This window comes from Anarhichas minor, unplaced genomic scaffold (genome assembly GCF_050575085.1).
Source record: "Anarhichas minor isolate MPS153535 unplaced genomic scaffold, ASM5057508v1 ptg000024l, whole genome shotgun sequence".
Taxonomy (NCBI): Eukaryota; Metazoa; Chordata; class Actinopteri; order Perciformes; family Anarhichadidae; genus Anarhichas; species Anarhichas minor.
In genome coordinates this window covers 10,144,250-10,162,289 of record NW_027466470.1, presented here as the reverse complement: position 1 = coordinate 10,162,289, position 18,040 = coordinate 10,144,250, and the positions used below count along the sequence as shown (strand labels likewise).

Here is an 18,040-nt window from a genome sequence, read left to right as displayed (position 1 = left end):
TTTCACCTGTGAGTTTTCCATCAGCGTCAGCGGAGGTGATGCCGAGATCGGATGTTGTTTTCAATTGAATTGTTTATTTTTTACTTGAATATTCATTTTTATTCATCACTCACAGTGCCATTTTAACTTCATCTATTTTTCTATGTTCAGTCACCACTATATCACCTTTGATCATCGCTGTCCAGCTACTGTAGCAGAGATTGCTTCGCAAGGAGCAGCAGAGGAAGGACTAATCCGTGTGTGTTCATGTCCTTTTCCATTGTGTTGGAATAGCTGCACTGATTAGTCATCAACAACCGTGATGACTTCACGATTTCCCTTCATTGCTTTTGATTTTGACTCAAGAGTTGCTTATCCAGAAGTGTCCCCTAAACCTTGACACTCGTCCATTCCTTCAGTGGTGTGTGGTGCTTTACATCGGTGCTAAACAACCTCAAACCAAGACTGCTCTGAATGCTGTAGAAGTGGAACAAGGGGTTTAAAGTCGCATTGCTTCGTTTCCGGAGGATGAACATTTATCAGATTTGATTGTTATCGTCTTCAATCACCTCTGCATTTTTTTTAGTGAATGTAAGCAACCCGGCAGTGATGTGCTATAGCTCGATTCTGTCTGCTACTTACGGTGTGTTTATGTCGATCTACACGCAAGATACAAGTCTGTGCTACATATGAATGACCTGCTAACTGCAGTGAAGGAATGAATCGCGATCCCGAGGTCTTAAAAACAGTGCCGATATGAAGACCTCTGTTCTGATTTCTACTACTTTTCTTTTGCAAAATAAGATGCCTGCTCTTGAAAAGTGATTGTTGGTTCAAGTAAAAAAATCAATATCATTGAAGCTTATCCCAGAATCAATGTTTTTTTTTTTTAACTATCCACATAAACACAATCATACATACTTTGGGAATAACGGGCATTGAACACATGCTTTTATTTTGAAATGGATAATGTGTTGTGAGGGGATTATTATCCAGAGGTAACATTTTCAGGTTTCCACACAGACAATGACTCAAATCAGCAGTATTCATTCAGCTAAGAAAAGAAAATCGTTACAGTGAATGATTTGCCACTACATCCCATTCTTGATTGTATTTTTTCCATCATGAGGTAATCTTTTGTGAGAAAACAACTTTTTCTACCTAATGTATTTCTAGCTTCGCATTCAACTTGTTCTTTGTGTGTCGGATACTGCTGAGGAACGTCCGCTAGCAGTTTGTATGTAACGGATTAATTTATACTTTTTTCATCGAGAAATCATGAGACAACCACTGATGACTTTGTAATGTTTACCACTTAACGTCTCGCATTTCAGGGCATCACAGGTCAAGGCGCCTTTCTTTGATGAGTGTTTTCTTAATGATGAAACGTGGGTGGGGGGGGGGGGGAAATCAGTAACTTAAATGTTCATGGGAACAGAAACTAATATTTGTCTTCTCCTCTCAGTTTGTACATATTATGTGTTCATTGAAATTTATGTACAGTCTTTTTTTAATAAACAGCTCATTGAAACAGTGGACATAAGTGTGTGTGGTCTGTGTGTTGTAAAGCTGAATGAAAGTATACGTCTGGGAATAAGTAAAAGCTTTTAAAATGTGATCTATTGCATCATATTCATGTGACGCTACTGCTACACTGGAGCGCATTACTAAAAACATATTATTGGCACATTTGTCCAGACATGTGCATAGGGAGGCTAAACTGGCTTAATCCAGGCTGAAGGGAGGGGAGGATGTGTCTCAAACGTGTGTTTGTCCGGGAGGAGGAGGAGGAGGAGGAGGAGGAGGGATGAAGTCAGGTGGTGGCTCATGTGGATAGTCCTCCACGTTTGTGGTTTTGGGTGGAGCCGGATCTGGCTTTGGGCTGTTGTATCTGTCTGTAAAGACAAATGAGAGTAATTGCAGAGATGTGGGTTTTAATAGTGGTATTCCTATTCTATATTATTTTGTTTTTTCAAAAGCAGCTGTTTTCTAACCTGGGCCTGTCTGTACAAACAGCTCCAAGTAAAATGTTGGTCTTAAGTACATCAGAATTCTCAGACTGGTTTCATTTTGATTTTATTAGAGTCAAGAATAAATACCATGCATGCATTTTTTTTTTACTTTTAGGTTGAGTTCTGTTTTGGATGGAAAAGTAAAACGTAAACATGCAATTGAACAACATACAAACTAATTCTAACTACGAACAAATTCTATACTGCCTCCACCCAGTACAGACATACCACCTTTTGAGCTGAATCAGCTTTTGGCTGATTCAGTGCTTGAGCGAGGGAATTTTGGGTAATCATAGTGCTTAGGAGTCACTGCAGTCTGCACTTACTACAAAAATCACACACGAACTTTGCAAAACGTCACTTTAGGTTCCTTAATGCAAAGCTTCTAAGAGATTACAACAGCTGCCGTTGAAACGTGTAGACTCACCTTTGTGTGCAGCAGAGTGGGGAGGTTGCGAACTGGAGGCTCTCTTCATTGCAGCCTGGTAGTTCTTAAACAGGACAGTCCCATACTGAACACATAGACAGAGCACACACACTTAGATGAAATGTCTATAATTGCTTTTTAAATTCCCAAATTTGAAGCTGCAAACAGATTCAATAGATTTCTAATTGAACTGCTCACATTAAAGTGATTTGTGTTACTGACGGTGTTGAATCTGACCTTGGCTATTCTGATGGAGTTCAGCCAAAGCAACAGTGTGTGTTCGTCATCACAGCACAGGAACTTGATGTAGTGTGACTCTTTCTGGATGCAGGGATGCTGGGGAAAGAGTACATGCAGAGAGAACAGTGAGGTTAAAGGGCCATTCCCTTGATTTAGTATTGCATATATATATATATATATATATATATATATATATATATATATATATATATATAATAAAAACAATGGTCAAAACTGATCTCTGCTGCCAGTTTGTGTATCTGTTGTAGTACACGTACGAGTCAGCAGAGGGCAGCTGGTACCAAACTGTTGCTGCACTTTGGACCTTCACTCATGACTACAACTGTTAAAACAGGACCAGAAAAATATTTTCACTGGGAATGTGGCACTTGATTAGTTGAATTGAACAATTGGAAAACTTAGATGTGACTTTTTTTATTTATTAGGAAAACAAACGGTTCTCACAAGCAATTCTTTGAAACAACAACAAGGTGCCAGAAATACACATTGCAGTCACAAGTCAAAACCAGTTGAGGGTTGTTGGTTTCTCTTAAGTCGTCTCACTTCCCCTCAACATGACAAAGCTGTCATTGCCAGCCACACGTTTCGTGTCTTCTGACAGCTTTGCTCTTTATCTGTTGACGTGTAGGAGTGCAGTCGTGTAAAGTCCTCCTCTCGTTATCTTCAGCCTCCCTCTCAATCTATGCTCATGTTTGATGTAACCAAGCTGTTGTACTACAGAAAGCACCATAGTGGATATAGTGTGATTTTAACAGTGCTCATTGTCATGGTCCTGGGTTGTTTTTGTCATAGTTTGTTTCCTGTTTTATTTTGAAGTTCACTCCTCATGTGCCATGTTTGGCTTGACTTCCTGTTTTGGTGAGTTTCCCCACCTTTTTGATTGTCTGCTCTGCCCTGATGAGCTTCACCTGTGCCTCAGTAGTCCTGCACTCACCTCACCTCCTGGTCACCTCTTCTCACTTCCTTTTGTTAGTCAGACAGTCACTATTATACTACCTCAGTTCCTAAGCTCCTTATTGGTTTGTCATTGTTGCTGTCTAGAGTTTTTGTTACCAGTTACCTGTCAACCGATTGCTTGTTACCTGCCTGCTGGACAAACATGTCTCCTGCATGGACTCTTAAAGAGATAAAATTCATTAAAATATTGAAGTTAGCCTACTGTCTGTCCCGGCTTTCTGCATTTGGGTCCGATCAAGATTTCACTGCACCATTGACACTCAAAGGTTGCAAAGTCTATATTGACCACCAAGATGTTAAACCCCGCATATGTTCACCTCTGCCCAAGTGACTATACTTCTCTGCTTTTTTCACTTCTCTCCTCCATCCCATCTTTCTCTCTCCTGTCTCAGATGCGTTGTTAATCTAAGCTGCATGGGCCTCCAAGTGTAGTGTCGTCATACTGCAAGAGGCCAACGAGTGCCCAACACAGCTTCATTTAAACATACACATGAACTGACAAACCTCTGACCATGTTGTGGAGAGACTACTTGTCAGATAGAAAAAAAAACTTTTTTTATCCTCCCGCCTAAAATCACAACCTTTTTTTTTGTTAATGCAGATTTCTCAAATATCTAATTTCCTCACATTGGTGATGATTGGCATTTGATGTTGGAGAACACAGAAAGGTTTGAGTGCAGGATGATGATGACGAAGATGTTTTGGGGGGAAAACAATTATATGTATCTTGTAAATCACCTGAAAGTGCACTAGCTCAATTTGAACATCAAGTTATGAATATGACATGGTTTGATTCTTAAAACAGTAAAAACCACAGATGGGTAAGTAAAATTTTTAAGAAGGATTTTTAAGAAAAAATACCAGAAATAGGTGCTGCTTGTTATTTATAGTTGTAGACGTCAGCCTGCGTACATTTTTCTCTCTTGTCAAGCCAGGACCTTTTTGATCCACTAGGTAGATTACACAAATGTGCTCTGCAATGACTTTACCTCATTAAACTTTTAGTGATCACATGTTTTTGAGTTTACCTTTAGCATGAAGCAGAAGTTGGTGGGAGCTCTGTATTTCTGTTTGTAGTTGTTGGTGGTGTAGATGTTGACTTTTTCAAAATGAAGAAAGCAGATGAGATCACTGACAGCCTGCCGGGCAGAGAAAAAAGCCAATCACCATCGTAGGAATGTTATTATGTGGAAAATATTATACACTATACATATTGTACAAATGTAGGTGGTTATATATATGAACAATTATTCTCTGGTTATCCTGCAAATGTGTTGTGCACAGCAGAGATTCTCTTAAGTGGTTGGAGGGAATAGTGGAAAAATTCACATATGGGCTTTACGGATTACATTTACGCACAAACATAGAAATGGTAATTGGAGTGGTCTAAATGCTGTTTCTCTATTTTGTCATCATGTCGTGGAGATGAAATACATGTTCTCAATCTCATTGTATGGAAGGTATTTAAAAATGAAGACACGTCAAAGAAAACAAGTCAGTGCGAGGTCATTTGTCTTCATTTAATTTCCAAAGAAAGTCCACCATGAAGCTCCGTGTCAAGGGAAATATTTTGTTTTTCTTTCTAAAGCATTTCTTACATTTTTGATTTGAAACACATCGTGTTCACACATGAAACCACACTGACATCGCTGCTGTGATTCAATGGAAACTACAGAGTGAAGCTTCCTGGAAGTGGAGGTGACCCTAAGAGGATGACTGTTGCTCTGACTTCTCTCTTTTCTGCTCTCTCGGGTTTCCTGACTTGATCTCCCACCTTTGTCCCCCTTTCTTCTTCCACCTCTTACTTTATCTCTAACTTGGCCTGCTTGAGGATCACAGCTCCAGTATTCTCTTTACTTATGATAGTAGCTGTTGTGTTTTTTTTGTTCGTTTTTGTTTCTGTCTGATTTGGTATATTTCTCTTTCCCCTGCCTACTGAACTATCCTTTCTAGATCGTCTTCTGCTTCGTTCTTGTGTCCTGACCTCAGAAGATTCCTGCAGCTCTCTTATGTTTGCGATTTGCACATCTGCTTCGCACAGTTTGCCCTCCATCTATTTCTTCCTCTTGGATGATTTTTTTTACAGTCTGCATGGACGGTGTTTTTCCTTTCTGTGTCAGTAACACAGTTACAGTGACGAGGCCTCAATTCACACAGTCCATCTTCATTTCTCTTTCGCTCTCTCTTGCCTTTCTGCCTCTGCTACACTTTGGAGCTCAGATGTGAGCAATCATAGACTTCACAGGGGGGAAAAGTATCTTGTAACAGACTGCATGAAAAAGCTGACACCATTTGTCAACATTGCAAATGTATAGATGCACCGATGCATCTTAAAAGCACTTTGTCATGAGTCATAGTTGAGAATGTCAATACCACACTCGTGTCTGCACGTCCAATATAACGCTATGGCTAGAGTTAGCAGCTGGTTAGCTTAGCACAAAGACTGTAAACAGGGGGAATAAGCTAGCCTAACTCTGTCTAAATGTAAAAAAAATAAACCCAAACAATATTCCCACTACTACATTTAAAGTTAATCATTAACATGTTATATTTGTTGGTTTTCTACCGTTAAAAGTGTTTGATAGACAGGTTGTGGTTTTATAGGGGATTATGTGTCTGTTAGTTTAGCTAATGTTAGCTAAGCATGGAGCAACAAATAGCTTGATGACAACTTGTTATTCTGACATTTAGTTTTTTTAAAGGAATAAACAAACAATTATAGCCTGTTACTTCATGAGATTTAGATGGATTTTTTTTAACCCTTGGAAGGAGCCTTTATGCTAAGATAAGCTAACCGACTGCTAGCTATGGCCCGTGAGGCGTTTCCCAAAATGTCAAACTATTTCTTAAATATCGCAAGGAAGGTAGTTAGTTAGTTACAATGTTAAATTTATGTAGTTTATGTAAATGAACCTAAAATAACGCTATATACTTTCAGACACAAGTCACTTACAGCTATCTAAGAATAGTAAGAAAGCTTCACTGTCATGACGATGTTCTCTAGGCTTTGTGTCGGGAGGTGGTTTCACCACAGTCGCTATATTACTAACTGTAATCTCCCACCTTTACGGGTTGTCTTGAATATGACGTGGATTTTTTCATTGAAAAACGTATTTGATCTGCCATACCTTTGTCTTTCCCTTGGGTACATAGTAAATGCCCGAGGCCCTGAGCATGAAGTAGAGAGGTTTCCAAAGCTTTTTCCCATCTTCCTTTAGGTACAGCTTGCCCTCAAGATCAGGAACAATCAGAGTGGAACCTCCAAAATGCTCCTAAAGGGTCAGAGATTACATGCAAAACTTAAAAGACATTCAACTTAAAACATAGTTCCAGTAATATGGTATGGCAATGTAACTGACCTTGAGTAAGAGCTGTTTGGCTTGCTCGTTAATCCCACTCAAACATGCTTTCTTCTTCTTCCACATGTAAAATAACTGCAAGGTGAGAAAAGCATAGTTCAATTTACCGAATAAGCATTAAACAGTGTAATAAAACGTTGGCAAGAAGAAAACTCTTACTCACTTGAGGGTCAGTGAACATCACATACTTCTGAGGTTTTGACACAAAATAGATTTTGTTTTCACTGACGCGAGTCCACGCAGACAGGGGCTCCACTAAGTGCTCATGGTCCTCAAATCCTCTTTCTGAAATGATGAGAAAACATGTGGGCTGAAAACAGTGTCTCCTGCCTCTGTAGATGATTTATTTTTTGGCATGTGCTATGTTTTCTGCATGTGATCTGAGTGCGTATGTACAGCATATGTACATGTTCATCTCACCAATCTGCAGCTCAGGGTTGGTCTCACACAGGCTCCAGTCGATGCTGCAGTCACAGTGTGTCTTCTCAAACAGCTTGTCCAGAACCTCTCGGACAGTCTGTCTCTCATCCACCATCAGTGTCTTGGAGCTGCCGTCACTCATCAGCACCTTGACTATCAACTAGGGGAGGCAGCAAGCTGGGTTTAACTTCATAGGACTGCTTAGTTAAGAGAGACTCACACAAAGCTGCTGACTTACCTTCCTAACTTTGGCTTCTTTCAGCTTCTCCAGAGCCAGTTTAATTTTCTCTGCCTTTGTCTGGGGTTCGCTCTGTAAGAATAATAATAAGAGGTAATCAGTTATTATTTTCATGACATTACAACTTTATTTTTTATGATCAGTGACGTATTCTAGTTTACCATCTGCAGCCCGTCAGAGGATTCGGTAGAGTTCGATGGTCGAGGACGGGCAGCTGCTGGCTCAGGTTCCCAAGCCATTGCTGAGGCTGCTGCACAGCTGCTGGTCTGTTGATCTGCGGGGAGTCGCCCATCTGAGGTGGTTGATTTTGATCTGAGGTCAGCCACCAGAGCATCCAGGTCGTGGTCCTCCAGTTCATTAAGAGACTCTGTACAGAGATCAGGGCACAGTTGTGGCCCCGAAATATTAGAGAAGAGGACTTATAAAGGTACCAGTCCAGGTTTAATCCCTCAACATCACACTGATGACAAGATCCTCAGAGCCAGGCTAGCTGTTTCCCCCTGTTTCCAGTCTTTATGCTAAGCTAAGCTAACTGCCTCTTGGCCTTAGCCTCACATTTAACGTACAGACATGAGAGCGGTAACAATTTTGTCATCTAACTCTCGGAAAGAAAGCAAAGTTTATTTCCCAAAATGTCAAGTCATTTCTTTGACACAACTCTCTCACTTTGCATTGAATCAAAGGTAAATATGTTTTGCTCCTTCACTTTTGTTGAAGCAAGAGACTAGCTTGGTTTTTGACCCAACTTAATTTTTTCCCCCCTCGTAATTTAATTTGATTTAATTTATCTTTTTTTTTTGTATATCTAAATCCCCAAAACATCATGGTGTTTCCAAAACATCTCCACTTCTATCCCTCCTGGTTGCAAGAGGTTGGTGTGACCTTCTAGCGCAAGAAAAAACGTCACTCCCCGTCTCTCAAATGAAACCTTATCTCTTGAAAGACTGCATCACATCTCCTCCACTTCTACATCACACTTTCAGCCAGGGCAGTGTGACTCTTAGCTCTGTCACATTGCTGATCTGGAGATTGAAGCTTTATTATCTGCCATTCTTGCTTTTGATGAGAGCATCATTATCTGAACGAGCACTTACTGTACCGTTTAGGTCTGTGAAGCCAATGGAGAAGGTGCTGTGTGTCTGTGAGTCAGGGTCCACTTCTGCAGGCATTAAACTCTGCAACGAAGAAATGAGATGGTAAATGAACAACACCTCACAGCACCCATGGCAGTTGTATATTTTGAAAAATGTACTTTAATTCCATTGGTTGTTTTAAATTGCATTTTACACAGAAGTCATGTGGGCCATATGTGTCCTTGAAAGGCTCTGAACTGTTTGAAATTGTTACATGATGAGCCTGTTATTTATCAGTGATTGTTTCCCGCCATTTTATTATGCTCTGTTTTCCAGCTGTTCCTTTAATAGAGAACACACTGCACTCAGCTCCTGCACAGACAATAAATCATACAGTCCATTAAAGAATACAGATTTTTCTAAACTGGGATGTTGGTCATGCTGGAGCTGCTGCTCAAATGACACCTCCAAAGTTCTTAAAGTCACGGGTAAAAAAAAAAGAAGCAGAGAATGAACCCAATCAAGGCGATGAGTGGAATCACTTTAAATCCTTCTGTTTCTCAGACTCTGAGAGGATCTAGGTTTCAATCAAAAATGCTCTTCCTGCCAAGTCTGTTGACAGTCTTTGGAGTGGTGTTTGTCACTGTGATGGCTTTCTAAGAGGGCGCATGCCAAAATGACATCTAGAGCCTTTTTTTCTAGTATGGCTGATGTAATGTTCCAGATTGATCCTGTTCTCGGGGCTGCACTCATTTAGCTTGCATCAAGAGATTTGAAATGGACAATAATGAATTGCACCTCAGGGTCGCATCAGTCAGAAGAGTGTAATGTTTTTCTTGGCGAGCCGCAGTTATATTATGAGCAGCTTATGTGTGCTTAAGGGAATCTGCAACGATGGCCTACGGTCCAATCCAGATGCGATGACTTCACTCTTCAGCGTCGCCTCCCATTTCTCTGTCTGATGCTTCAGTTTCAAAACAAAGACTGCCATGTGTAATCAGATAATGTCCAGATTAGTGAGGTAAACATTGAGTGATTTTTCTGATTCGCTTCTTGTAACAAAAGCACTCATGGGACCAGTCGGCCAAAGTGTAAGAGTCAAAGATGTTTGATGTCACACTGTTGTTTCTCAAAATTCCAGATCAATTTTACTAATGAATCATGGGATGTGTTGTACAAAAAGCATGGCAGTTTGAGTCGGATGGTCCACCAGTTTGGCCCAGATTGAAATATCTCAGCTACTGTTTGATGAGTGGATTGCAATGAAATTTAATGGAGCCATTCATGGTTCTCAGAGGATGAATCACCATGACTCTGATGATCCCTTGACTCCTCTAGCGCCACCACGAGGTCTCTTGTTTAGACATTCATTAGGATAAATTGTATTATTTTTGTCTCCCGTTTACTTTTCAAAGCGTCATCATCAGGTTTCTGACTAACTACCTACAAAACAAACTCAAAAAAACATTTGTAGGCCCTTTAAATGTCTTTGAAAACAAAGACATTACAACCAGCTTAAGTTGTACGTTACATAGTCTCATTTAACAATTGTTGGGTGAATTAATCCAGTAAACATCATACATGCTAAACATCAACATGTTAGAGTTGTCACTGTGAGCATGTTGTGTTGATGTTAGCATTTAGCTCACAGCAGCAGCTGCTGTACGTCTCACCTGAGAGAGATGATCCATCTCTCCAAGCAGGCTACTGAACATGGCGTCTATGTCGTCCATCTGAGAATGGTACAGAGAAACATTTTAGATTTTAGCCGCAGTACAGGGATTAAACACAGTGTAGGAAGTGACTAATGCAGTACCATCAGGAACTGAAAAACTTTGGATAATTTCAGTTCAGTTTAATTTCAGTTTCTACCGGCACCAGCTGTTGAATAGCTTGTCATGCAGCAAGCAGAAAAGTTAGTAAATAAACTCTATAACAACATTTTTGTGGTATAGAAATAAAAACACTCTTGGACACATGCAAGCCCATGCACATATACAGTTTGGATATGTCTGTCAGAGTTGTAAAAAACAGATAAACAATATGCAAAAAGAGCTTAATCACTCCACACAGAAACCCCCCCCCCCAGAAATGTGATCTCTATTTCTAGACATGCTCAAAGTTACAAGCACTGCAATGCAATGTCATTGCCATTTCTTCACGAAGTGACAAAGCAGCATGCGTGGCAGGTCCAAACAGTTTCCATGTTGCTCTGGCAGTGAAGTTGCACACGTTGTTTTTTTCACTAGTTAACCAGTGACCTTTATCTTCAGTAAGCCGTGGAGCGAGGTGGTTTGAGAATAACTCTGCTGAGTGTGTCACAGGTAAAGAAAGCAAACACACCTCACCTCATCTGCATCATTTGGGTCCACATTCCACTTACTGATTTACTGGTCATTACTTTGTCTCATTTTGCTGAAAGACACCATGTGAGGTGCACATTCTTTGCATTTATAATTGATCATTTCTGGTGGAAACAAATTGCTTCATTGAGATCAAAGATTTTTATCAGGAAAAACATGATGGAAGTCTGGGTTTGACCATATGGAGGCGGTACTTTGCCAGCTTTAGGGTCATCAATAATACATCTCGCATGTGGAGCGGCTTAAAAAGCAAACTGAAGAATGAGCTCTGTTCATCTTGCCAACTATTTGAGACCGTTGCTGTGTGTGGTTATCAATAATAATATATTGTGAAAGCCGGAAACAGCAAATGTAGAGGCAGTATTGGTGGTAAGATTTACAACCAGCAAGGATTGGAACCAAAGTTTGACGTGCTGGGCTACCCAGCTTCTTTAATACTATACGTTTTTTCAGCTTATTTAACTTTCTTAATACTTAAGACACGGGTTGGATCACATTGTGATATAGGTGAGTGCATCAGAAAGAGTGAATACATTCTCAGAAGTAAAAATCCCGGTGACTCTAAATAGGCGGCGAGCTATAACATCTGTTTGGCTTTGTTTACCTTTACGCTGATACATTTTACACATTAAAGCTGCAGCTGGAAGTGTGCAAAGTGCATATTCTGTCCTATATACGGAAACTCATCTGGAGACATTCATTAGTTTAAAGCCTCTGTCCTGCTGTCTATCGCTTCATGTACCACTTGTTCTACTTCATGCACAGTTATATATGTATATACACACACACACACACATGCAGCCTAATGTGCATACCGAAGTACATTCAGTATAAAGTCCTGCCTGTGCTGTTCAGTCTGTGTTTATGCTGAACAGTAAACAGACCATCCATTAAACTGTAATGAGGTGGAGGGGGAAGTTGAGAGGACGGTAGTGGACTAAGTATTGCTTCCATATGAAAGTGACTTTTGTTAATCAAGAAAGTGAACTTTGCCTTTGTGGCCTCTCAGGACTTCTGCCTCACATGTGTGAAAGTCAATCCTGACTTCTGTTTCTGTAACTTCTTTATTATAGGTATGTCTATTTAATTACTGGTACTTGTCAGTGATCCCTGGCATGTGCTCATCAAAGCATCCATTACAAAACCACCGTTTGTTTATATATGCCATGCTCTCATCAGGCATGTCAGAGTGTTGCTGCCGTCTCCCACTGTGGTCTCACACATCAAGAAAACAAGGAACCGCCAGGAGACAGACGGACAGGCAAGCAACAGGCGGACGGGCCAAAAAGACAAAAAGCGATTTCTGGAGACTTATATGCATGAAAGGAATCACAAAGCATTGCCTAATGACAGTAAATCACCATGTTTTCTCTTCTCTTGTGGTTGAGAGCTTTACTGTTTTCTAATTAGTTGCACAACTATCCATTGGCGGCTGTGAGAGGACATGTGTTTGCCCTAAGCAAAGCTGATGTGGCTGCTCAAGTATTTAACTCTTAAAGGGACCAACAGAAAGGATAATATATATATATACATATATATATGTATGTATAAAATACATACATATATATATTTACATAATATATACAATTAGTATAACGATTTAGTATACAGTTGCCATAATACATATCTATCATTCATAAATGTCCTTAAGAAAACATTGACTGTCATTTAAAGTTCTTACCTTCTCTGTCTCTTTCACACATGGGAGCATCATAGAGTGTGTGTGTGTGTGTGTGTGAGTGCTAAAATGCTCTCAGAGGTCAGTCTATAAGAAACCACTTGAACACGTGACTTTGCCTGCACTGCCTCTGCAGATATTAGCTGAACTTCCTGTGATACCAGGAAATAGATTAAACTGCATTTCTAGTAAAGCGGAGTGAGGTTTAGTTTTCTAATTATGTGCCACAGCTACTGACCATGATGTTCTTTCCTCTTCTCTTCATTGCTTACACTCCTACACAATCATGGTTGAGCCATGCAGGTGTCACCACCTATTTTGCCTGATTATGTAGCATAATTGATGAACATCTCTCTTACTCTTCTGTTGGTTTTGTTGCACGTGTCAGGAGGGGATATATTATATCATGTTGTGAAATATAAAGAGTTTGGTGACATCAGCAAACTTCCTGCATGACTCTTGAGGTCCAGTTCTTATAAAATGTTCTCTTTGCAGTGCTTTGAAAGAATCATTTAAAACTATGTATTCATATCTTCCCCTGCATTGTAACTGCAGTGTAATTCTCCTGTTTTTTTCATGTGTTTTGATACATTTCACTTCTACTTTATTTGTCTCTTATTAAATCCTATTTTGTGTGTCTTTTCATTTCGCCTTGTGTTCCTTTTGCATTTATGCATTTTTATGTCTAATGTAAACATGTTCCATTACCACGTTGTTGAAAGGTGCTTTACAAATATTCAACCTTGCCTTAGCGAGGGAAAATAAAAAAGCCTAACTGGAAACACCAGCATGTAACTAAGTAACGACTTGGAGGTTTTGATGAAAGAAGCAAGATTGAAGCCACTATTGTTTTATAATAAGACAACCTTTGTTGACACTCTGCAGGGAAATTGATTCAACTGCGTGATCATTTTGGAGGCTGCTGTTTGGGCTGCTGTGGAATTAAATTGATTCATGCTGACTGGTCTTTAGTATTGTTGTCCATCCCATTTATATAAATAAGGGCATGCTGAATAACAGAAACAGCTCTCTTTATACTGCACTACAAACCGCAGCCACCACAATGATCATGAAGTTGACTCAGCTCCTCTCGAAAACAGCTTCAACAAAAACCTTCATGAAGTAGGATGCATTGTGGGATGTTACTGCATTTGTTTTTGGTTGGTGTACAACATAATAAACCTGCAACTGAGTGTAGACTATAATAACAGTTGAAGTGGCAGCAGATTTAGAACGTCACTGATGATAACAGCATCACTATAAACAGTGCAGACTTTAAAAGCCTCTGAAGCTGTGACCGTTTCACAGTGGTTTCTTTTTTAAAACATAGTTGTTGTCAGTTTCAGAGTCATGTGTGGTCCCACTTTAGTTTAAGTGAGTAAATTAGTAACTATGTCTAAGTGCGACTCTGCTGTGTATACGTGCGGAGTGTACATCCGTCCTTCAAAAAAACAAAAATTTCCAGACTCAATATATTTATCATGTGACTGTTTATAAGCAGAAGATTTATAACAAACTACTTCTGAGAGGTGGAGGGTTTACGTACTGACGTGCATATAGTCAGTGTGTGTGTGTGTGTGTGTGTGTGTGTGTGTGTGTGTGTGTGTGTGTGTGTGCGTGTGAGAGCGAGAGAGAAAGATCCATTTTGCCAAGAAAATGAGAAGAGTGGGAAACATTTAAATGTTTCTTATGTGGGTTAAAGCTTTAATCAAAGCCATGTGGGGTCAGGGGAGGGAAATGAGAGTAGCAATAAACTGTAATAAAGTTTACATTTTACAGGAGAGGCAGTTTTGGCTTCAAAATATGACAGAGTCCTACCACAGCACCCTAATCTAGTTATACAGAAGAGATTAAAGCCTGATGCCATATAAAGCAGAGGCTTTAATTCTGACAGGGCTTGTAAAAAAAAAAAAAACACAGGGCTGTTCCGGTCATCAAAAGAAATGGAAAAAGAAATGGAAAAATTTAGAAAGAAATAACTATTTTCCCTTTGAATAATGTAGTTAAATGTGGAAAACCCCATAAAGTAAATATCTGAAAGTCCACTGGACTATTTGGAGCTTCCCACTATAGTTCAGGCCACTGTACAAATCTGCTCATGAATGATCCACAGGAGTGTGAGAACAAAAATAACACTAGAATAGTCGAAATATCTACCACATGCACAGCTTCCTAGGAATGGGGTGACTCTGCAGAGTGCTATGTCCGGGAAAGCTACGGGTTAATTTAAGACTAGGAGCAAAGCCTGTTGCCAATTAGGAGCAGTGAGCGCCACATGTGGGCTAGACGTAGCTATCTCCAGAAGGGGCAAAGGGGGCAGAAACCGCGGTGTGCGCAATGGAGACAAGCTAAATGTCGGCGCAACCACTTGTTCAAGATCAACTGGCACTTTATGGACAATTACTAATTTGGGCGATTTTGTTTAAAGACATGATCAAACAAGATCTACAGGACTGAAGGATTGATGCGCAAAAAGGGGCCACCATTCACTCGTGGCCTGATTTCGTTTTTACCTTTAAGCATTGCAACATGGCACGTATCTCTACCATAATTTTACTCTGTGTAGCCTCTCTACTCAGTGGGGCTAAGAGCGTATCTGAGATGTGCAGGGGGACGCATTGCTTCTCTGGCCAGGATTGGAGACCGTGCGTCGGAGTACACTGCCAGGGGCGCACGGAGTCAGCGGCGTCCCGACGACACCTTCACAGCTCTGCACAATCCAGGCAAGGACAAGCCTACCCGAGTTACCAACAGGATGCTCATTTCAGTCACCGCCAAGCTCAGAGCGCGCCGTTAGCACCGTACACCATCATCCAACCTCAGCAGCGAGACTTTGCGCAACCAGCGGGAACGGATGGCACCAGGAGGACGAACCCGAGAACCATCACGGCGGAGGTGTTCCATCCTGGTTGCGCCGGTGGGACCTGTCCGACTACTGTCGCTCACCGCCCGACGAGTGATGACAGCCCAACATTGGAGTGCAAAGGGATTGGATGTAAACTTCCTCTTCGGATGCGCCAGAAGCCCAAGCCTTGCGTCGGAGACGGTTGCGGTACGCATGGAGGAGACGACAGGAGAGGACACTCTTCACCGGTTCATGTGACAGACAGAGCGGCGCAATTTCTGGATGAGCTTCCAGACTTCGGGTCGGAACGTGGTGCATGGATACAGTTGACATGTGACATGAAACCAGGTCAGTATAAGCCTGTGAGTGATTAGCCACAACATGGAAAGATAGATAACCGAATCTACTTTAAACGACAGCCTTCCCAGTGAGAAAATAATCTCTTAAAGTGTAATAGTTTTCTTTCTTTGTCTCAGGGACCAATGATCTTCCCGCAGAGGACGCTCTTGTGCTGCAGCTGCAGCTGTCTAAGAGCCAGGAGAAGCTGGTTGAGGCCCTCAGGGGCCAGCAGGACGAGGTCCAGGAGCTGCAGAGGCTCCTCACTGAGCAGCAGGGGACGCTGGTCAACCAGCAGAGAGAAATACTGGAACAACAGAGGAAGATGCATGACCAGATGGAGCAAGTAAGGCTGCTGTGATTGATGATGCAGGAAGATGTTGGAAGTTGTTTGTTACGGGGCAGTAGAGAAGCATGAAGTGGATGGAAAACACCTCACCTACAGAAGTTGTATGTGTTGGATGATACTGACCGCTGACCTCCCTGTGGTGGATCTTTTCCATATGGGGATCAGAGGAAGGGAATGTTCTGCACCACAATAGTGTTGCAATTATAATGATACACAGAGCAGACTGATAGGGGCTGTACTGAATAATCATACATATATTTGAATTTGTGTACTCATAACATAAGTGATGGTGATTATTATCAGGATCATACAAAAAAAGGTTTGCACTTTTTTTAATTTTTCTGCTTCCAGGTTAAAGCCCAGTACAGCACAATGATGGACAGCATCAAACAAACATCTCTCCAGAACCTCCAGGGGGCGCTAGACAGTCACATGGAAACCATGAACGGGCAGGTTAGAGCTCACTCAGTACAGCAGGCTCTCTCGCTGCACAAGGTGGACATGGAGGCCAGCGTGATGGAGGTGAATCAGGAATCAAGGGTGTACGAGTGTATTATAGTGTACAAAAAACAACCACCAGACAGTCGATATGATACCAGATGTTTCCATCAAGAGAGAGCTAACTAGTTTGAAAGAAAAGGCACCGTGATCAAAGTCATTTGTTTCTAAAGTCATGTACAAAACTTAAAAAAATAATAATGTAATTCTTATACCAGTTTGGAAATAAACTTTGTCTTGGGCTACTTCAACTAGCAAAATGGATTGGACAAGTAAATGACATATATGCAATATATGACATCTGGTTAGCTACTCCACATAGCCATCTTTATACGATGTACAGACCTGACTGTCATGTTCAATGACATGTTTGATGCCCCCAGGTGGGGCGCCCCCTGATGGCCTGTGGGAGCTGCGGTCCTGAGGAGTACTGTGGCTTCAGCAGCGGTCATCCTCGCTGTGAGAAATGTACCGTCTGTCCTGCCGGCTTCTTCCTGGTCGCACAGTGTTCAATCCACGCAGACAGAATCTGCCAGGTTAGTAGTACTATCTTCATGACAGTTGAACTGGTGGACATAAACGAGACTAATACGATATGACAAAGCTTTAGCTCAAAGCGTGGTGATGGGTCCCTGAGTTACAGCAGATGTGTCCACTGTTTCACCACTGAATACTATCTAGAGTAGAAATTATCTAGATCAGTCATGACCCAGAAGGCAAACTAAAGAAACATGTGAACAGGATAAGTGTGTGTGCAGTGTGGGGGTTTGGGTTTGGGGAGGGTTGTTTTGCAGGAAGAAAGCTGGGTGAGACACGGAGTGAGAGGGAAGCAAAATATACAGTTGTGACCGGAAATCCAAAACAATGAGCTGAAGACGGAATCACAGAGTCGGGTGACTTTGAGTATTAATCACAGCTGCTTTGAAATTGATTCAAAGTGTCGATTTATTCATCGTTACAGGACAGAGACGAATGCCTTGAAATAGGTGATCTGTGTGGAGACCAACAGAAGTGTCTCAATACTCCAGGTAACATGAATTACTGAAAACCTTTGTCAATATTGCCTGCAGTTGATTACAACTTTAATGTCTTTTGGCCTCTCTTGCATTTGTTGAACTACAAACTTAGTTTTAGACGTAGCTCTTTGTTTCCCTATCATCAGGTGGATTCAGGTGCCAGGGCATGACAGAGCGAGAAGCCAATTCAGGAATGTGTGGCCACAGCTACTTCTACATCTTGGACATG

The 18,040-nt window shown here is 41.1% G+C and overlaps 1 protein-coding gene across 1 annotated transcript; it reads right to left on the bottom strand.

The window, feature by feature from the left end:
- Positions 1-908: 908 nt before the first annotated feature.
- On the bottom strand, positions 909-12,782 carry LOC142956301 (amyloid beta A4 precursor protein-binding family B member 1-interacting protein-like). The gene is made up of 13 exons (XM_076097824.1): positions 12,771-12,782; positions 10,400-10,459; positions 8,753-8,828; positions 7,815-8,020; positions 7,654-7,725; positions 7,416-7,575; positions 7,159-7,280; positions 6,996-7,070; positions 6,765-6,908; positions 4,665-4,775; positions 2,656-2,754; positions 2,419-2,503; positions 909-1,850 (listed from the first exon to the last, which is right to left on the bottom strand). Exons 2-13 carry the CDS (start codon positions 10,457-10,459, stop codon positions 1,738-1,740), a joined length of 1,323 nt encoding a protein of 440 aa, XP_075953939.1. The 5' UTR covers positions 12,771-12,782; the 3' UTR covers positions 909-1,737.
- Positions 12,783-18,040: the final 5,258 nt, after the last annotated feature.

Excerpts from the sequence above, each read along its gene's own strand:
- LOC142956301 (XM_076097824.1), bottom strand. The coding sequence starts at position 10,459 with ATGGACGACATAGACGCCATGTTCAGTAGCCTGCTTGGAGAGATGGAT. Across the intron at positions 4,776-6,764 it reads TACCCAAGGGAAAGACAAAG|GCTGTCAGTGATCTCATCTG; the intron begins GTATGGCAGATC and ends TCTGCCCGGCAG. Across the intron at positions 2,755-4,664 it reads ACTTCTGCTTCATGCTAAAG|CATCCCTGCATCCAGAAAGA; the intron begins GTAAACTCAAAA and ends CTCTTTCCCCAG.